At 43.5% G+C, this 20,936-nt stretch overlaps 1 protein-coding gene across 1 annotated transcript in view; it reads right to left on the reverse strand.

Annotated features, from left to right (window-relative positions):
* Positions 1–20,936, reverse strand: part of lamc1 (laminin, gamma 1) — a 76,739-nt gene that overhangs the window by 45,681 nt on the left and 10,122 nt on the right. Inside the window, exons 4-10 of the mRNA XM_087990745.1 lie at positions 19,465–19,563; positions 14,788–14,924; positions 13,740–13,862; positions 13,316–13,505; positions 12,303–12,415; positions 5,152–5,373; positions 3,568–3,756 (exon numbers count right to left, since the gene is read on the reverse strand). Coding sequence (XP_087846871.1) covers positions 3,568–3,756; positions 5,152–5,373; positions 12,303–12,415; positions 13,316–13,505; positions 13,740–13,862; positions 14,788–14,924; positions 19,465–19,563 — 1,073 coding nt within the window. The remainder of the gene's footprint in view (positions 1–3,567; positions 3,757–5,151; positions 5,374–12,302; positions 12,416–13,315; positions 13,506–13,739; positions 13,863–14,787; positions 14,925–19,464; positions 19,564–20,936) is intronic.

Below are 20,936 nucleotides of genomic sequence, written 5' to 3' on the forward strand. Positions count from 1 at the left end.
CCAGGCATCACGTGGCTAGGATTTGAGGGTGAAAGACACCCAGAACATGCATGGACTTGGTGGAGTGGGAGAAGGAGCTGAAGTAGTTGGCCATAGAGCAGTGGGGTTGTTCAGTATGTGTGCCCCAGAGGTATTCTCTGAAATATTCCATGAGTTGCCGTTTGTCTCCCCAATGTGGGGACCACCACAGTGGATGAGGTATTTGGATGTGTAGGATAATCTCTGCTGGATGTGGAAGGATCCTTTGGGGTCTTGGATGGAGGTGAGGATGGAGGTGTAGGCGCAGATTATATACCTGCTGTGGTGGCAAGGGAAGATGCTGGGAGTGGACGGTGGGTTTGTGGGGTGTGTGGACCTAACAAGGGAGTCACGGAGGGAATGGTCTTTGCGGAATCCTGATAGGGGAGGGGAGGGCAGGGCAGGGAAATATATCTGTGGTGGTGGGGACCAACTGTAGGTGGCAGAGGATAATATGCTATATCTGAAGATTGATGGGATGGAAGGTAAGGATTGGTAGGAGAGCATGCAATCCTTGTTGCAGTTGGAGGGATGGGGTTCAAGGGCAGAGGTGAGGGAAGTGGAAGAAATGCACCGGAAGGCATTGTTGACCACATGGGAGGGGAAATTGCAGTCCTTGAAGTAGGAGGCCATCTGGGATGTCCTGTAGAGGAATTGCTCCTCCCAGGAGCAGATATGGCGGAGGTGGGAATAAGTGATAGCATTTTTACAGGAGGGGGAGTGGAAGGTGGTAGTCCAGATAGCTGTGGAAATTGATGGGTTTAAAGTAGATGCCAGTGTTGAGTTGATTGCCTGAAATGGAGATGGAGAGATCCAGGAAGGGGAGGGAAGTGTCTGAGACGGTCCAGGTGAACTTGATGTCAGATTGGAAGGCATCTGTGAAGTTGATGAACTGTTCAACCTCCTCGCGGGAGCACGAGGTGGTGCTGATACAGTCAGTCATTGATGTAGTGAAGGAAAAGGTGAGGAAAGGCACTAGTATAAGTGCGGAAGGTGGACTGTTCCATGTATCTGATGAAGAGGCAGGCATAACTGAGGCCATGTGGGTGCCCATGGCAATCCTTTTGGTCTGAAGGAAGTGGGAGGATTTCAAGCAGAAGTTGTTAAGGGTGACACCAGTTTAGCCAATTGAATGAGTGGGTCAGTTGAGGAGCACCATTTCGTTTGGCAGGACACCAAGAAACAAACGGCTAGGAGGCCTTCGCTATGGTGGCTGGAAGTTTACTGGGACTGAATATCCATGATGAAGATGAGGCATTGTGGGCCTGGAAAATGAAAGTCATGGAGGAGGTGGAAGGTGTGGGAGGCGTCCCAAATGTATGTGGGGAGTTCCTGGACCAAGGGGAACAGGGCAGTGTCAAGGTTTAAGGTGATAAGTTCGCTCTGCTTTCCTCTGCTATATCAATGACTGTATCGGAGCCCCTCGTACTCCCACGATGAGGTTGAGTAGTTCATCAACTTCATGAACATCTTTCACCCTGACCTCAAGTTCACCTGGACCATCTTGGATACCTCCCTTCCCACCTGGACCTCTCCATCTCCATTTCTGGCAACCTACTCAACACAGACATTACTTCAAACCAACTGGCTCCCACAGCTACCTGGACCACTCCTCCTCCTACTCACCTTTCCGGTAAAATCACTATCCCTGACTCCCAATTCCTCCATCTTCGCTGTATCTGCTCCCAGGAGTAACAATTCCACTCTAGGACATCCCACATGACCTCCTATTTCAAGGAGCACAATTTCCCCTCCCATGTGGTCAAAAATACCCTCCAGCTCATCTCCTCTCCTCCACATCCCACACCTCTGCTCTTGAACCCCATCCCTCCAAATGCAACAAGGATAACCCCCCCCCCTCCCCCTTCCCGGTCTCACCAACCATCCCACACCAATTTCTGGAAACAGCGCATCATCATCCGCCATTTACACCACCTACAGTCAGACCCACCACCAGAGATAAATTTCCCTCCTCACCCCTAACAGCTTTCCATAGAGACCATTCTCTCCATGACCCCCTTGTTAAGTCCACGCCCCCACCAACCCACCCTCCACTCCTGGCACCTTCCTTTGCCATCGCAAGAGATGTAAAACCTGCACCCACACCGCACCTCCCCTCCCCCCCCACTCACCTCAATCCAAAGTCCCAAAGGATCCTTTCACATCCGGTAGAGATTATCTTGCACATCCAAGCACCTCATCTATTGCGTTTGTTGCTCTTGATGTGGTCTCCTCTACATTGGGGAGACAGGACGCCAACTCGCGGAACGTTTCAAAGAACATCTCCGGGACACATGCACCAAACAACCCTATGGCCGACCACTTCAACTCCCCCTCCCACTCTGCCAAGTATATGCAAGTCTTGGGTCTCCTCCTCCAATTCTTCGCCATGCAACGCCTGGAGTAAGAAAGCCTCATCTTCTGCCTTGGGACCTTCCAACCACATAGCATCAACGTCATTTCACCAGTTTTCCTCACCTCTCCTCCAACCCGGCACAGCCCTCTTGAACTGTCCTACCTGTCCGCTCCATCATCTGTTCCAGACTATCACCATCGCCCCCCCCCACCTGCGTCTACCTATTTCCCTCCAAGCTACCTTCCGCCCAGCCCCACATCCCCTTCTATTTATCTCTCAGCCCCCGTACCCCTTCCACATTCCTGAAGGACTTATACGTGAAACATCGACTCTCCTGCTCCTCAGATGCTGCCTGACCTGCTGTGCTTTTCTAGCTGCACATGTTTTGCCTATGATTCCACCATCTGCAGTCCTCACTTTCTCCAGGTTTATAATACAATCCCAGTAAGGGAATCAAATAACCCAAATAACTTCCCTGGTCATATTCCCAGGAATATCCTATAAGTACAGCTGTAAAGCTATCCCTTATCAAAAATGCCTCCCCCCTCCTCTCTTGCCCCCAGTTCTAACATTCCTAATTGCATTTATACCCTGGAACATGATGCTGCCACTCCTGTCCATCCCTGAGTCACGTCTCTGTAATTGCTATGATATCCCAGTCCCAAGTTCCTACCGAAGCCCAAAGTTCACCTGCCTTCCCTGTTAAGTCTGCTGCAAGTTAAGTTTTGGCAGAAATTTTGATAATCTCAACATAACAGAGTAGAATGTGGGAGATCAAACAGAACTGTTGAGTCCAGAAGAAACAAAAAGTATGAATGAGGGTTTAGTGGCATGTGAAGTTGAGCAATGTGCAGAGGTGGAAGTAGATAGTCTTAGTAATGAGGTGATGAGAGGTCTGAAGCTCATCTCAAGATGAAATGCAATACCAAAATTTCAGACAGACTGATTTTATTTCAGAATGTTGCCAGCATTTGATGTGGAGACCAAAAACAGTGTCTTCAATTTTCCCAACAGAAATTTCTAAGTTGTCTGATGAAAACGGGGAAGAGTTGACAGGTGGCATCTGTCTTCGCAGATGATGTGCTTGATTGCATTTTCTTATGTTGTATTCCTTGATACAGAACTACCACTCTCATACATACCAGAAAGCTTGCACTGATTAAAATATGCTTTTCAATCTTTGAGAATCTCACCAGTAGTTCCTTTAGGGCAGTTAGTACACACTATATCCCTGGTTTTTGGCACCATAGCACAGCTTGAACCAGTTGGACAAGGACACGGACGACAGTCCTCTGAGCTACCAACTGTAGGATCACCATAGTAACCATCCTTACACCGCTCACAGTTTGATCCTGCTGTGTTGTCTCTGCAGTAACATTCACCTATAGATTGACAAGGGAGTTAAAGTAGTTTATTATCCGTATATCAAGAACTTTCCAAAAATTAAAATGCTCAAATTGTTAACACTTTCTATAACGATGCACAAGAGTGCACTGCTCCTTTGGATTATGAGCAAGACTGCAGAGAATTCCTTGGTATCTATAAAATACCTACCTTACAAGTGGAAGTCTAATGCTACACTTATTTGACGGGGACCTGAAATTTTCCTGTGAATTTTCAAACAACTGTGGACAATACCAGGACAAATGTAAAATATTGCAGGGGCAACCTTTACTCATGTATGGGGATGGGGATGGGGATGGTGGAGGGGGGAGCAGGAAGCTCTGATATGTTATTCTGGATTGTCTTGAGCTGAAAAGATGAGAAAACTGTTCATTATACGCAGTAACTTCAGGCTTCTCTAGAGCAAAATCAAGGAAACAGCAGCATTGAAGTGACCAACATTACAGAAAATTCACATCTCAGGTGTTTAGATTTAGGATTATAGATCTATAGCATTAAAGAAAGTAAGAAAGCAATTTCTTAGAGTAATTCATGGAATTTGGGTAACACTGGCAAGGTCAGCCTTCATTGTCCGACCTCGCTAAGTCTCAAGAGGCAGCTGATAAAACCATGTTTTAAACCAGTGAAGTCCATATGGTGAAGGTGCTTCCACAATGCTGTTAGCTAATGAGTTCCACGACTTGAACCTAGAGAGTAAGGAATAGGTCAAGGTTTTGGTGAAGTTTTAATACATTTCTATAGATCAGGTTCACAGATAAACAAACGTGAAAGTTCTATTTTAAAGGAAACTTCAACTCCTGCATTTAAAATAAAAGGTACCAAAGAAGGTGGGGGTAAAAATCCTCTTCAAACACAAATGAAACTCCAGTTTCTCCTGGTCTATTAGCACCCATTATAAAGATAGACAAGAATCGTCAAAATAGTCTTTTGTACAATAATGGAACCCACTAATAATCACAACATCTTCTTGCATTCAACCATATTCTGATTCAGGCAGCATAGATGTCTTGAAAGGGATATCATAGTTGGGGAATTAGGCTGATGAACAATAAAGGCTCATGGTGACTTCAATCTTGCATCTTCCTGGTGTTGAGAACTTAAGATAATGTACACAAATAAAGGAGTAAGGAAAAAAAGTTTAATTTAGTCCACCCTTCTGCAATGTAAATTCTGAATTCAGAAATTAAACTCATATATATTGGTTGCTTCAGAAGAGGGAGGGGAACAAAGAGAATTTGTGCTGGTTGGAAAAGGGGTAAGGTAAATATTATTACATAAAGCATGACGTATAGTAAATAAACTAATCCAATCAAGGGCTTATGTCAGATTATGTCAGTGAGCACAAACTATCAATTTGATCTATTACCACTCACCACTTTCAGGATCGCAGGTATCACTATGGGCATTGCAGCTGCAAGGCACACAGGGACTGAAAGCTCCACGACCAGGATCCTCCCTCCTGTAGCCCAGTGCACACTGTTCACAGAACTGCCCCCGGTATGCAGCTGGGCAGGTACATTGTTCTACCCAGTCAGCGGGAGATCCTGAGCCAGGACGTGCAGTGAGCAGAGTTACATCGTCCAAGTGTCCGGCACCTATGGAAGAATGGTCAAAATGTTAGCTGCAAACACATTAAACTTATAAAAATGTTGAAAATATGCATAGACCAGGTGAACAATGTTAGTTCTTGAGCTACCTCTAGTTCTTCAACTACTCATATTGGATCTGGCTGAGTGTGGTTTGCTGGCCATTGTGCCGCTGTGGACTCAATGTATGACTTGATTTTGTAAATAAACTCAGTCTTTTGTCTGGTAAGGTTTTTGATCATCACACCAAAGTGCATTTACAGTCAACTGCAGTTTTCCCTATACTGTTTCATAGGTGATCCTCATGACAAAATTGCAATCTTTGAATTATTGGAGGCACAATTGTTCATTTCTTTCTATCCAGTAGAGAGATTAAATTTTCATGATCTATTCTATTAGTACTTTTAGACCAGGGGTGTGGTTTGAAAAAAATCAAAATCTATGCTACTGAGACAGTCCCTTTTACAATCATAATAAATCATGTTTCTGTGCCTGGTGATGCTCACAAATGAACAAAACGTCAGTTTGTGGCACCATCCAGTTATCCCTGGTACAGCCCTGCTCTTAAGCCTGTAGCTAAACCATCAGCTGCTACAAACAGTTGAAAAGGATGCACCAAGGTATCAAGATTCCTCGATCAGTGATACAGGTTTCCAAATCTGTATCTTCTTGAGGAGTTCTCTTAAAAGGTTTTGTGTTAGCTACCAATTGAGGGAAAAAATTCATGAACTACATTATCATTCTCAAGGATGCATGATCATCCTAGGTTGAGGTAAAATTGGGGAAAACCAGAATGGCTTGTGAGGATCAGCCACTATCATTTCCTGTCGACAATGTGTTTTAAGAATTCAACAGATTTCTCGGAGAATTCATTCTTCTGTTGCTTGTAAGGGCTTTAAGATTGCATGCAATTTTTGATCATGCTCCTTGCCTGTGCATCAATAAATCAACCAGGTGACATATGATTCTGTGAAGAGTTGTAAAATATTGGGCATACCCTGCTGAAAAGTCTCTGGGCAAAGATCATTCCAAATTGTAGCCCATTGAAACAAAATATCAAGTGGCATTCTGAACATAGTAAGCAATCTTGCTTGTCCAATGGCACGTGCCACTATGCACTATCTACATCTGAGTTTGTGAGAATTCTACTTTTAGACAGCTTACCTAAACATACATCGACCACAGAAATAGGGTGAATTTCTCTTAGCAGCACTTTAGAACATAGGACATAACAGCGCAGTACAGGCCCTATGAAACCAATCTGAACTGGAAATGTGTTGCTGGAAAAGCGCAGCAGGTCAGGCAGCATCCAGGGAACAGGAGAATCGACGTTTCGGGCATAAGCCCTTCTTCAGGAATGGGGAAAGTTTGTCCAGCAGGCTAAGATAAAAGGTAGGGAGGAGGGACTTGGGGGAGGGGCGTCGGAAATGTGATAGGTGGAAAGAGGTCAAGGTGAGGGTGATAGGTCAGACTGGGGTGGGGGCGGAGAGGTCGGGAAGAAGATCTCAGGTTAGGAAGGCGGTGCTGAATTTGATGGATTTGACTGAGACAGGGTGGGGGGAGGGGAAATGAGGAAACTGGTGAAATCCGAGTTCATCCCTTGTGGTTGGAGGGTTCCTAGCCGGAAGATGAGGCGTTCTTCCTCCAACCGTCGTTTTGTTGTGGTCTGACGATGGAAGAGTCCAAAGACCTGCATATCCTTGGGGGAGTGGGAGGGGGAATTGAAATGTTGAGCTACAGGGTGGTTGGGTTGATTGGTCCGGGTGTCCCAGAGGTGTTCTCTGAAACGCTCCGCAAGTAGCCGGCCTGTCTCCCCAATATAGAGGAGGCCACATCGGGTGCAGAGAATGCAATAGATGATATGTGTGGAGGTGCAGGTGAATCTGTGGCGGATATGGAAGTTTCCTTTGGGGCCTTGGAGGGAGGTGAGGGGGGAGGCGTGGGCGCAAGTCTTGCACCTCCTGCGGTTGCAGGGGAAGGTGCCGGGAGTGGAGGTTGGGTTGGTGGGGGGTGTGGATCTGACGAGGGAGTCACGGAGGGAGTGGTCTTTACGGAATGCTGATAGGGGAGGGGAGGGAAATATATCCTTGGTGGTGGGGTCCGTTTGGAGGTAGCGGAAATGAAGGCGGATGATGCGGATGTACATGGAGATTGGTGGGGTGGTAGGTGAGGACTAGTGGGGTTCTGTCCTGGTGGCGGTTGGAGGGGCGGGGTTCAAGGGCGGAGGAGCGGGAAGTGGAAGAGATGCGGTGGAGGGCATCGTCGACCACGTCGGGGGGGGAATCAAACCTACACTATTCCATTTTCATCCATTTGTTTATCCAATAACCATTTAAATGCTCTTAAAGTTGACGAGTCTACTACTGTTGCAGGCAGGTCTGTTCCAGGACCCTACTACTCTGAGTAAAGAAACTACCTCTGACGTCTGTCCTATATCTATCACCCCTCAATTTAAAGCTAATGTCCCCTCGTACTAGCCATCACCAGAGGAAAAAGGCTCTCACTGTCCACCCTATCTAACCCTCTGATTATCTTACGTCTCAATTAAGTCACCTCTCAACCTTCTTCCCTCTAACGAAAGCAGCCTCAAATCACTCAGCCTTTCCTCATGAGATCTTCTCCCATACCAGACAACATCCTAGTAAATCTCCTCTGAATCCTTCCAAAGCTTCCACATTCTTCCTATAATGAGGTGACCAGAACTGTACACAATACTCAAGTATGCACCAGAGTTTTGTACAGCTGCAGTATGACCTCAATCCCAAAACTCAATCCCACTACTAATAAAAGCTAATATACTGTATGCCTTCTTAACAACCCTATCTACCAACTTTCAGGGATCTATGTATATGGACACCGGAATCTCTCTATTCATCTACACTATCAAGAATCCTACCATAAGCCCAGTACGCTGCATTCCTGTTGCTCCTCCCAAAGTGAATCACCTCACACTTTTCCGCATTAAACTCCATTTGCCATCTCTCAGCCCAGCTCTGCAGCTTATCTATGTCGCTCTGTAACCTGCAACATTCTTTGTCATTATCCACAACTCCACCGATGTTAGTGTTATCCGTAAATTTACTAACCCATCCTTTTACGCCCTCATCTAGGTCATTTATAAAAATGACAAACATCAGTGGACCCAAAACAGATCCTTACAGTACCCCACTAGTAAGTGAACTCTAGGATGAACCTTTCCCATCAACCACCACCCTTTGTCTTCTTTCAGCTAGCCAATTTCTGATCCCAATCACTAAATCATCCACAATCCCATGCCTCTGTATTTTGTACAATAGCCTACTGTGGGGAACCTTATCAAACGCCTCACTGAAATCCATATACACCTGTTTGGTCACCTTCTCAAAGAACTCAATAAGGTTCGTGAGGCATGACCTACCCTTCACAAAACCATGTTCACTATCCCTAATCAACTTATTCCTTTCTAGATGATTATACATCCTCTCTCTTATAACCTTTTCCAAAACTTTACCCACAACCAAAGGAAGGCTCACTGGTCTACAATTACCAGAGTTGTCTCTACTCCCCTTTTTGAACAAGGGAACAACATTTGCTATCCTGCAGTCTTCCAGCAGTATTCCCGTAGACAATGACAACAGAAAGATCAAAGCCAAAGGCTTGGCAATCGCCTCCCTGGCTTCCAGAGACTCAGAGGATAAATCCCATCCGGCCAAGGGACTTATCCAACTCTACACTTTCCAGAATTGCTAATACCTCCTCCTTGTGAACCTCAAACCCATCGAGTCTAGTAGCCAGTGTGTCAGCATTCGCCTTGACAACATTATTTTTAGTCCATATTCACACTGGAAAAAGACATTCATTTAGCGCTTCTCCTATCTTCTCTGACTCCACACACAATTTCCCACTACTGTCCTTGACTGGCACTAATCTTACTTTAGTCATTCTTTTATTTGTGATATACTTGTAGTAAGCTTCAGGGTGTTCCTTGATCCTATCTACCAACGACGTCTCATGACCCCTCCTGGTTCTTCTTAGCTCTCTCTTTAGGTCTATCCTGGCTAACTTGTAACTCTCAAACACCCTGAGTATTCACGTCTCATCCTAATATAAGTCTTCTTCTTCCTTTTGACAAGTGCTTCAACTTCAGCTCTGTTGCTTGACCACTTCCTCCCTGCCTGACAGGTACATACTTATCAAGGACATGCAGTAGCTGTACCTTAAAGAAGCTCCACATTTCAATTGTGCTCATCCCCTGCAGTTTCCTTCTCCATCCTATGCACCCTAAATCTTGCCTAACTGCATCATAATTACTTTTCCTCCCAGCTATAAGTACTTGAATTTAGTATTCAGAGTCAATATTTGTAAAGTTAAATTCCCCCACAACAAGTAACCTTCACTCTTACTCCTATCGAGGATTATCTTTGCTATCCTATTCTCTACATCTCTGGAACTATTCTGAGGCCGATAGAAAACTCCCAACAGGGTGACCTCTCCTTCCCTATTCCTAACCTTAGCTCATATTACCTCAGTAGACAAGGCCTCAAAAGGTCCTTTCTGCATCATAATACTGTCCTTAACCAGCAATGCCACACCTCTCGCTCTTTTAACATCTCTGTTCTTCCTGAAAGATCTAAATCCTGGAACTTGCAACAACCATTCCTGTCCATGCTCTACCCAAGTCTCCAAAATGGCCACAACATCGAAATCCCAGGTACCAACCCATACTGCAAGTTCACCCACCTTATTCCGGATGCTCCTGGCATTGAAATAGACACACTTCAAACCAACTTCTTGCTTGCCGGTACCCTCTTGAGACCTTGAAACCTTACTTCTGACCTCACTATTGTCAACCTCCTGTATAATGGAACTACAATTAAGGTTCCCATCCCCCTAGTGAATTAGTTTAAGTCCTCCTGAAGACCATCCTGTTTGTAGAGGTTCCAGAAAGAGCCCCAATTATCCAGGAATCCAAAACCCTCCCTATCGCACCATCCCTGTAGCCACGTGCTCAACTCCTCTCTCCTCCTATGCCTCGCCTCACTAGCATATGGCACGGGCAACAAACCAGAAATAACAACTCTGTTTGTTCTAACTCTATGTTTCCACCCTAGCTCCCTGAATTTCCTGTCTTAAATACCCATTTCTCATCCTATCTATGTCATTGCTGCCTATGTGGACCATGACTTGGGGCTGCTGCTGCTCCTCCTCCTCAACGATCCCAAAAACAGAATCAGAGACATCAAACCCTGGCACTTTGGAGGCAACATACCAACCGTAAGTCTCTCTCGTTCCCACAGAATCTCCTATCTGTCCCCCTAACTATGGAATCCCCAGTGACTAATACTCTGCTCCTCTTCCACCTTCCCTTCTAAGCAAGAGGGACAAACTCTACGCAAGAGATGTGCCCCATTGCATACCCTTGGTAAGTTGTCGGTACAAGTTTGTATAGCGCTGATAGACTTCAGTACAGCAGGCATGTCCAAGCATCACTCACATGGTTTTTCAGCAAGGGATCTGATGACTATTCTTTTTGTTTCTACAAGTTCTTCCTCAACTTGCTTCATTAAAGAATGCAGAATTTTCCTACTCCTATGTGTTTCTGCATCCAATGTATACAATGACTTAATATCTTTCTTCAATACAATATTGTTTCCAGCTTCCCTATCCCTTGAAATAATCAGTGATTATTCAGCATACCAAAATAGACCATGTCTGCATGTGCCTCAGGGCTGTATCAGCTAGCTGACTGTGACAGTCTTTAGCAAGCACCTGCCTGTGCAGTGACTTCAAGGCACTCCGTGCACAGGGACTTGATCACGTTTTTGCAGAGATCAGCACACATGTTTATGCACCAGTCCTTTTTCTACAGCTGAGAATGAAGGGGACGTTGAAGAAGAGGCGGAAGAGGCTGAGTAGCAAAGGGGAGGCGAATTCTCAGGCTGACAGTGCAGAGCTTCATGTCCTAATAGTGTAGGTCACCACTGCCCACGACCTTGATAACTGCCACAATTGTGCCTGGGGTACAGCTCTTTACGGAACCACTAGGCTGCTTGGTGGGGCCAGTGCTATTGGTCTGTGCTTGGATATTGGTCAAAGGGTTTGGCAGTGAAAGTAGCAGGTTGAAGGACCAAGTGTGGGAACCACCCTGACCTCTGGCTAACTGGTGCGAAGGGAAATCAACCTTATGTCTGTGGCTGATGAAAGTTTTACTGCTATCTAAAAGTAGAATTCTTACAAAACTCAGATGTAGATAGTGCATAGTGGCACATGCCATTGGATAAGCAAGATTGCTTACTGTTTTCAGAACTCCACTTGAGAAGGGGCCATGTTTGGGCAGTGCAGCAGCTGGAGAGAGAGAGAGAGTAGGAAGATAAGGCAATACAGCAAAGGAGCAGTACCCAAGGAGACCTACTCCTCAGCTTTGCCTAAGGAACATCCAATATCTATTCAATCACCACTGAAATGTGGTGGAGCACTCTCACATACCTCTGCCTTGTGTTGCAGCTTGTATCTCCTTTGGAGTTATCAATTCTCCTTCTCCAATAAGACCATTAGAGGTACAGCTGCAGCAACAATGCTCTGCATCCAGTATTTCAGCAGACCACACTTCAGGTTTCAGCCTTGGCAATATAATAGGTTCATTTTGACAGCCAGGTCCCACTTCTAGCTCCTGTTCCAGAAGCTGTCTTGCCTGCAGCCAGCTGTTAAAAGTGAGACATGCTGAAGTACTTTGCTTCTGAGCCTGAAGGCAGGAGGCTGGTTGCTGTCATTTGTAAGTAATTCCTGACTCTTACTGTCAACCAAGCTTGGTTAAGTACTACAGCATGCATAGGAACCAAAGTATACTTCAGCAGGAAAGCTCAACCTTTGGCTCCCTTTGCAGACATCACTGCTCGGATGGGCTATGCATCGTCCCGACTGTCAAGAGTCAGAAATCAGCTTGGTCAGGGGACACTTACTATTCTCACTGTATGTGCCTCGAATCTTGATAGCTGTCAAGTTGTGGAGAAGCTTCTGAAATTCAAAAGAAGAAAGCTGTGGCCTCCACGGATAACTTGTTACTTCATGAAGTCTGTCAACAAAATAAAGTGATTATAAACAGTTACATAAGTATTTGATGCAGTATTTATTGCAGAGTTATCTCAAAAAGTAAGTTTTTACATGTTTCTTTTTTACCAGATCCTTGAACAACAATTGAATCAGAGAGCATAAAAGTAAAAACTCACAGGGAGTTGGCATAAAGTCTGTTCTTAATTAAATGGATAGTTTGAAAATAAGGAATCGGGTGATTCAGTGCACAACACTGATAAGTTTTTACCTCTGAGGCCTGGCAGTCAACTCAGCTGAAGCATGGGTTAAATTTAAGGGAAGAAAAAGACTTTGATTCTGCTATCAGTCATGGAGATACCAACTTATTGTTTCAGGGCAGCATAGGGTTTCACATTGCATAATTTATACATGACAAACGCTGCGATAGCATGTAACAACTAACTCCAGGTTGTCTTGGACACATCCAATCAACTGCTTGCTGCAGAAATAGTTAATGCAGTTACTATTTAAGTTCTGCCTTGATGCAACACAAAATTCTTGTCCAGCTTTGCTTTTCTGAAATAAGCAAACAGCTACCATTGCAGATTTGAGGACAATAAGGTGGGGGAAGAAAGCAAGAAAGGGAATAAGTGGTTTATATTAAGTATTCCCTGCTTCCTGTGCCTTTACAAAAGTTTGTTGCTTCAGTTCATAATCTCCACAGAAGCAGAGATGCCGATCCTGTGTGACAAGCAGGCCAGGAGGGTCCAGGACACTGTTCTAAATTCTATTTACTACTAAGTTCACAGAATGCTGTGCATATATTTTGAACAGCTCAAAGTCTGGAGTCCAAAACAGAGTCTGTGTAATTCAACATGATTAAAAAATGATTACTGGTTTTAACTTTAATGACTTGTGTTACAGACAATATGCATTATTTCACCTGAAGACATAGTTCTGCGGGCTCTCTGTGGGGTACTGATTTCCCTGAGCTATCAGTGGAACGGTTACTCTCAGGCCTGCTCCTTCCAGTACTAGATCCTCGGCTGATAAACGTGTGTCTCTCTTGTCCACATAGAAAGTGAAAGAGAAGTTTTGACCATAGCTCATCAGCTGATTCCCCAACATTTTTGCTAGAAAAAAAACACAAGGAAAACCAGTGATTAGGTCTGCAGATCTCTAAGGAAGTGATACACCCCTTTGAAGAATAACTTATATAATTTCAGATGGTTAAAAGGTCTTCAACTTTAGCTATCAACTCCATAAATATTCTGTTTGCTGTGTTATGCAGCAGCAATGTTCACATCAGTTCTACTAATTTATTTTTGAAAAAGATGACATATTGTACAATGACTGAATTTACATACCAGGAGCAATATAGTAAACTGGGAAATAATCGTTAGAGACCACAGAGGTGTCACGGCTCACTGGGGACCACTGAAGCAGGACCTCAGTACCGTCTCGCTGCTCAGCCTGCCATCCATCATTGCCTACACATCAAAAAAAAGTAAACAGACGCTTCATGATGTACTATAAGCATAACAATGCACTAGCTTCTGACCTGTTACCACAGTTTAATTCAACGCTGTTATGCGGAAACTATGTACATTCTACTGTGTGTTGACAGCTCAACAGGATCCGAGTGAAATACAGTAACCACTGCAGAGCATGATCATTTAGAATTGATTGGGTACATACTTCATACAAGAAACTAACTTTCAACTCTTGAAAGCAGGCCAGAAATCATATCCATTAAAGTTTCAGTTCAGTTTTGTACAAGGTACTCTCTTAACTGTAACAAACATAATTAAAGAAATTGGAAGGTACATCAGGTTCAATCCAAACAGCAGATATAAAAAGGTGTGTGCAAAGTGAATGATTACAGTGTAGGTTAATTCCTTTAACATAGAGCTACATAAACATTATCCAAAGGGCTTAGTTACTGGGAGTAAGTCAAAATACAGACAAATACTTTATGGAACACATTGTATAAAGTAGGCTTGGACCCCAGAGGGGGTAAATATTGGATTAAGATCTTTCAAAGATTTTTTTCATTACCTTTTGATATTAGAGATAATCTGTTAGACACTATGGTTTTTATTACCTACCTCAGGAAATTAAGAGATAGAGAACAAGATAAGAGTGATGTGCAAATTGGACATGTTCCACTAGAAAAATAAAAATCAATGGACCAAAAATAACTTAATCTTTAGTTTAAACTGTAAATGTCACATACATAAAATACAGATTTTCAGATTGAGAATTGTTTAATGCAATTTAGTTTTTAACTGGAGGCTGAGCTGGATGTTACTATACTTGTCAAGTCTGCATTAAGCTTAGTGACACCAAGTCAAATAAGTCTGTGGCCAAAGCGAGAAATATGGAGGTGTATACATTAGAAAATCTCAGCAACACCTGTATCAAAGCTTGATGTGATCTTCTCGACATTGTAGCCCTCAGCTTTGCTACAAACAGATGAATGACCATAGCAAAAGCAGGCTGTGCAGCCATGAGGGTTCTGGGGGTCCAAGTTGAAAAATCCTGGCTTGCATCTACAGTAAAGAAAATATCTCATTAGGAATGCATCTGCTACCAGTTCAAACTAATTTGTTCATATTTAAGAACCTTGCTAAGTTATTGAATTCTTATCCATGCAACATAAAAACCAAATAATCTTGATTGCAAAACAACCAGGCTGTGATTTAGTCTTCATTTAATAAAACTCAATCAATGCGCTGAACCCAAGCAAAGCCTGGTTTCCTCAGCTACAACTTAGCAACAACCAATTAAAATTTTCAATCTTTGTTACTATTGAATGAAGATAACAGAAGACAATAACACACACTTCTGAAGTTACTTTTGCTTAAAAGTTAGCTGCTGAAAGGTTTCACATTCTAGGCCAGCTCACAGCATGTACAAGTATTGAAGATGAACCTTTCATTTGCACAGATTACAGACAGCAGAAGTCCAAGGTGAACTCGTACCAAAGCAGCAGTGAAGTTGTGGGAGAGTTCGGTGAAGGAGGAGTCAATGACAAGAAGAAATATACAGAGCTGAACATGTTTTCAGTAGAGTGAAGATAACTGCGGTGAGACATGATCCGGATCTTTAAAAGTGCTGAGACACATAAATGTTGATATGTCTGAGAGTTATTTGAGTTGGATCATGGCCACAAAACTAGAGGAAACAGGTTTAAAATTCAACCTCCAGTAAGATGAGAGATTAAATGAATATTTTCCAGTGGTGGAATGTGAGATATATAGAATAGACTCAGTTCCTGTTAAAATAGATGATGCTGAAAAGAATAGGACTTGCATTTATATAACATCTTTAGTACCTCAGCAAAGTGGTTTACAGGCAAACTGGATATTTCTTGAAATAAAATCAATGCAATAATGTACGAAATGTGAAGCCAATTTACACATCACATGATCACATGAAAAGCAATAAAAGCGAATATAATTTTTTTTTAAAGGAAGTGATTTTGGTTGAGGGATAAACAGTGACTAACAAATATTATTGACACTGTACCAGAGGATCTTTTAATTTTATGCATGTCAAAAGTCAACACTTTTCCACATTAATATTCTGAAAATACTTGGATTCAGTATAGCTTCCACATGACTTTCAAATCTGGAATCTGAATTCATTTTAAAATCTCTTTGTGCCAGCATCCTGACAAAACAACAAAACTATACAAAGGAGCTGCCTGTTCAGTGATTGAATGTAATAACTCCTCTGAACTAAACATGCCTTAAAATAGCTATTTTTAAAGCACAATTTCTCAAACTGAAGCAAAAATCTGAGATATCTCTGTTGCATCCCAAGGTGTAATATTTTAGAATCCGGAGATTAACCATCCCAAATTAAGTGACATTTACAATCCAAAAGGTCAGCAAAGAAACATTCTGTGCTCTGAAGAATTTCAAGGTGGATGTTCAGGTAAAACTAGTAGTAGAACCCAAATTGCTTTGGATGACTAGTTTTTAAGGCACTAAGTAAAAGAAGCATTGCCCAGTTGTGGATAGACCCAACAGCTTTCTTTGATCAAGGATACAACACAGATAGTAGTTATTAGGCTAATTACATTAAGTAGATCCATTTCACAGATGATCAAAACATCCTCCTAAGTTGGGTTAATCGCTCGTGTGAATAGAAACACATTCAAGAGACATTAGAGAAGTTCTAGAAAATAGTGCAGCATTCCATGGAATTTGGATGCTCAGAGTGACTATATAGCTGAGAACTTAACCTTGAAAAATCAACAAAATCCTTCAGTATGGAGTTAAGTATTGCATGTGTACACAACTAGATGTCCCACCTTGTTTTTCGACCTGCCTGATCTTCCCCAAGAGCAGAGGACTGCGTGCGCCTCCAAACTTACCCATATCAAGTACCAAGCCAATTAATGCAACTATTAGCTTATTAACTGCCCTCCTCCCACAGTTTTACAAACTTTCCTGAAAAGGTCCAAGGGAACTAGTCAATTGGATTCAAAATTGGCTTGAAGGTAGAAGAGGATAGTGGTGCTTTTTGGACTAGAGGCCTGTGACCAGCAGTGGGCCGCAAGGATTGGTGCTGGCGCCACTGCTTTTTGTCATTTATATAAATGCTTTGATGTAAATATAGAAAGCATGGTTAATAAGTTTGCAGATGACATCAGTGGACAGCGAATAAGATTATCTCAGAGTATAACAGTACCTTGATCAGCTGAGCCTATGGGCAGAGAAGTGGCAGAGGGAGCTTAATTTAGATAAATGTGAGGTGTTGCATTTGGTAAGGCAAGCCAAGGCAGGACTTATATAGTGAATGGTAGGTGCACAGTCTCTTGAAAGTGGAGTTGCAGGTAGAGAGGGTGGTGAAGGCATTTGGCACATTTGCCTTCATTGGGCAGAATACAGTATAGGAGTTGGGAGGTCTTATTATGGCTGCACAGGGTACTGGTGAGGCCACTTTTAGAATACAGCATATGATTCTAGTTGCCCTTTTAATAGGAAGGATGTTGTTAAACTAACTTGAGAGGGTGCAGAAAAGATTTACAAGGATGTTGCTGGGATTGGAGGTTTTGAGTTATAGGGAGAAGCTGAATACATTATGTGGGCGGCACGGTGGCACAGTGGTTAGCACTGCTGCCTCGCAGCGCCAGAGACCCGGGTTCAATTCCCGCCTCAGGCGACTGACTATGTGGAGTTTGCACATTCTCCCCGTGTCTGCGTGGGTTTCCTCCGGGTGCTCTGGTTTCCTCCCACACTCCAAAGATGTGCAAGTCAGGTGAATTGGCCATGCTAAATTGTCCGTAGTGTTAGGTAAAGGGGTAAATGTAGGGGTATGGGTGGGTTACGCTTCGGCGGGTCGGTGTGGACTTGTTGGGCCGAAGGGCCTGTTTCCACACTGTAAGTAATCTAATCTAATCTGAACATTATGGCTTTTTTCCCCCGGAGCATCAGTGGCTGTGGTGTGACCTGAGAGGTTTATAAAAGCACAAGGGGCATGGATAGAGTGGATAGCCAAGGTCTTTTCCCTAGTATAGTACGTTTCAAAACTAGAGAGCATGGTTTTAATGTGAGAGGGGAAGATTTAAAGGTGACCCAAGGGGCAACTTTTCATGCAGAAGGTGGTGCGTATATGGAACGAGCTGCCAGAGGAAGTGGTGGAGGCTGGTACAATTACAACAATTAAAAGGCATCTGGTATGAATAGGAAGGGTTTAGAGGGATATGGGCCAGGTGCTGGCAAATGGGACCAGATTAGATTGGGATATCTGGTTGGCACGGACAAGTTGGACCAAACTGTCTGTTTCTGTGCTGTAAAATTCTATGACTCAGCATTTAGAAGCAGAGGATGGGAAGCAAGGATATGCCTTGGGCAAATCATGAATTAGGCAGCATTTAAAAACAAAAGTAAAAATGTTTTTGAAAGCTGAAAGGTTTGAAATACAGTAGCGCCTCAACATACGAACGACTCCGTTCATGAACAAATCGGTTTACGAACAGCATTGTACATAAAATTTTGCTTCGACATACGTACAAAATTCAAGGTACGAACTAAGGTATGAGCAGTTCGTCTTTGGCGAACTTTTCGGTTCACGAATCAGGTCCCAGAACGGATTAAGTTCGTAAGTCGAGGCACTACTGTATTTGAACTTACAGCATTACAATTGGGGTTCCTGTCTTGAACTAAGAACTTAAGAATTAAGAATAAAGGGTCATCACTGTCATAGCATTGCGAGGCCATCGAGTAGTGGACAAAGCTGTTTGAACTCTGAGCTCCATGAAAGATACAGCTGGAAACAGGGGCTGCAGCCACAGAAATAAAAGCCACAGTACTGAATAGCAGCAGCTGGCAAAGAAAGGGCATAATGCCAGGCACCAGGCAGCCAGTTAAGATGATAAGAGGCATGGTAACAGAAGGATACACTGCCTGAAACACAGGATCCACAGAGAGGTGAAGAGACACGGATATAAATACATACCAGTGCTGAAGGAGATTGTGATTTTCTAGGCATATGGTCAAAGACACTATGCTCTCACCAGTGCAAATCTCTGCAACATCTCATCTGCTGCAGCATCCAGATATCACAGGTCCTCTTTATCATTGTAACACAAGATATTGGGATCACCATTGTGCACAGAGCTTAGAGGCCACGTCTAGTGAGGTTAGCTTGTGACTTGCAATAACCTCCTGCAAAAGTCTCAGCCATTTTGGTGGTCTGTTACACAGTCCCTAACAAAGGTCTCCAGAGAAAGGTGGACTAAGAGGAGAGTGAACCCTTGGAAGGATCAGGGAGGAGCAATAAGGGAAGAGGAGGAATTAGAAACAGAGAGATGGCACTGAACAGAAAGATCACCCCTTGCCATCCTCAAAGCAAGTGGGCAAGTGCACATGGGAGAAATGAACCAAAGGAAATGGTGGTAAGGTGAGGTGAAGTAGGGTAGGAGGCAGCTATGTGGAACATAAACACTGACATATGTAAATTGGTTTTTGCTGCTCCGTTAATGCTACGTAATCTAATGTAAAATAACAAATAAACAAAGACGGAATTTTTATTGAAATGTTAGAATCACATCTTCAACAAAAGATCCCATAAACCTACCTCTCACAGTTGAATCCCTCGACATTATTCTTACACATACAACGTCCTGTATCGACAATGCATTCTGCTGTGCTGCCAGCAGGGTTACAGGCACATGCTCTGCCAGGAGAGAAAGCACATAAGAAACATAGTGACACCTAAACCTGGGAAGTGCTTTTGCACTTAATCCAAAACTTCTAGAACAAATGGCAAGTGGAGCAACAGCAATTAATGCAAAAGTGAATGCTGGAAATACTCAGCAGGTCTAGCAGCATCAATGGAGAGAAAATCGGAATGAACATTTCCAGTCAGTGACACTAAGCGAAAAGAAAAACCGCACATACTGGAAAATATAAGTAAAAACAGAAATTGCTGGAAGAACTCTGCAGATAGAAAGGAGAGTTAATGTTGAGGAACCAGTGACCTTTCTTCAGTTCTGGTTATCCACTTTGATGGCAAGAACAGGAAGGCAGAATACTACCTAAATGGAGTCAAGTTAGATAAAGGGGCAGTACAAAGAGATCTGGGTGTTCTTGTACACCAGTCAATGAAGGTAAGCATGCAGGTACAGCAGGTAGTGAAGAAGGCTAATAAGCATGCTGGCCTTCATAACAAAAGGGATTGAGTATAGAAGCAAAGAGGTGCTTCTGCAACTGTACAGGGCCCTGGTGAGACCACACCTGGAGTACTGTGTGCAGTTCTGGTCTCCAAATTTGAGGAAAGACATTCTGGCTATTGAGGGAGTGCAGCGTAGGTTCCCGAGATCAATTCCTGGAATGGCGGGACTATGTTGAAAGATTGGAGCGACTCGGCTTGTATACCCTTGAGTTTAGAAGACTGGGAGGGGATCTGATTGAGATGTATAAGATTATTAGGGGATTGGACACTCTGGAGGCAGGAAACATGTTTCCGCTGATGGGTGAGTCCCAAACCAGATGGCATAGCTTAAAAATAAGGGGTAGGCCATTTAGGACAGAGATGAGGAGAAACTTCTTCACCCAGAGTGTGGTGGGTGTGTGGAATGCTCTGCCCCTGAGGGCAGTGGAGGCCCAGTCTCTTGATTCATTTAAAAAAATGACCTGGATGGAGCTCTCAAGGATAGTGGAATCAAGGGTTATGGAGATAAGGTAGGAACAGGATACTGATTGAGGATGATCAGCCATGATCACAATGAATGATGGTGCAGGCTCGAAGGGCAGAATGGCCTACTCCTGCACCTATTCTCTATTGTCTCTACTGAACCCAAAAAGTGAACTCTGCTTTCTTTCCACAGTTGCTGCCAGACCTGCAGAGATTTTTCAGCAAATCCTGTTTTCATTTCTGTCAAAGGTCACTGACTTGAAAAGTATTATAGCTCAGACAATGGTGAAAGGCACATCACAAACAATTCCCTTATTACTCCCCTCAGACACATCCAATATTGATCCCTTTATTACCATTTACAACCATAGTCCTTTTTTCTCTTGCTCCATTGCCAGTTTATCTTGCCTTGT

Source organism: Chiloscyllium plagiosum, unplaced genomic scaffold, assembly GCF_037043375.1.
Source record: "Chiloscyllium plagiosum isolate Xiang-an unplaced genomic scaffold, Cpla_swu_hap1 HiC_scaffold_9, whole genome shotgun sequence".
NCBI classification, from domain to species: Eukaryota; Metazoa; Chordata; class Chondrichthyes; order Orectolobiformes; family Hemiscylliidae; genus Chiloscyllium; species Chiloscyllium plagiosum.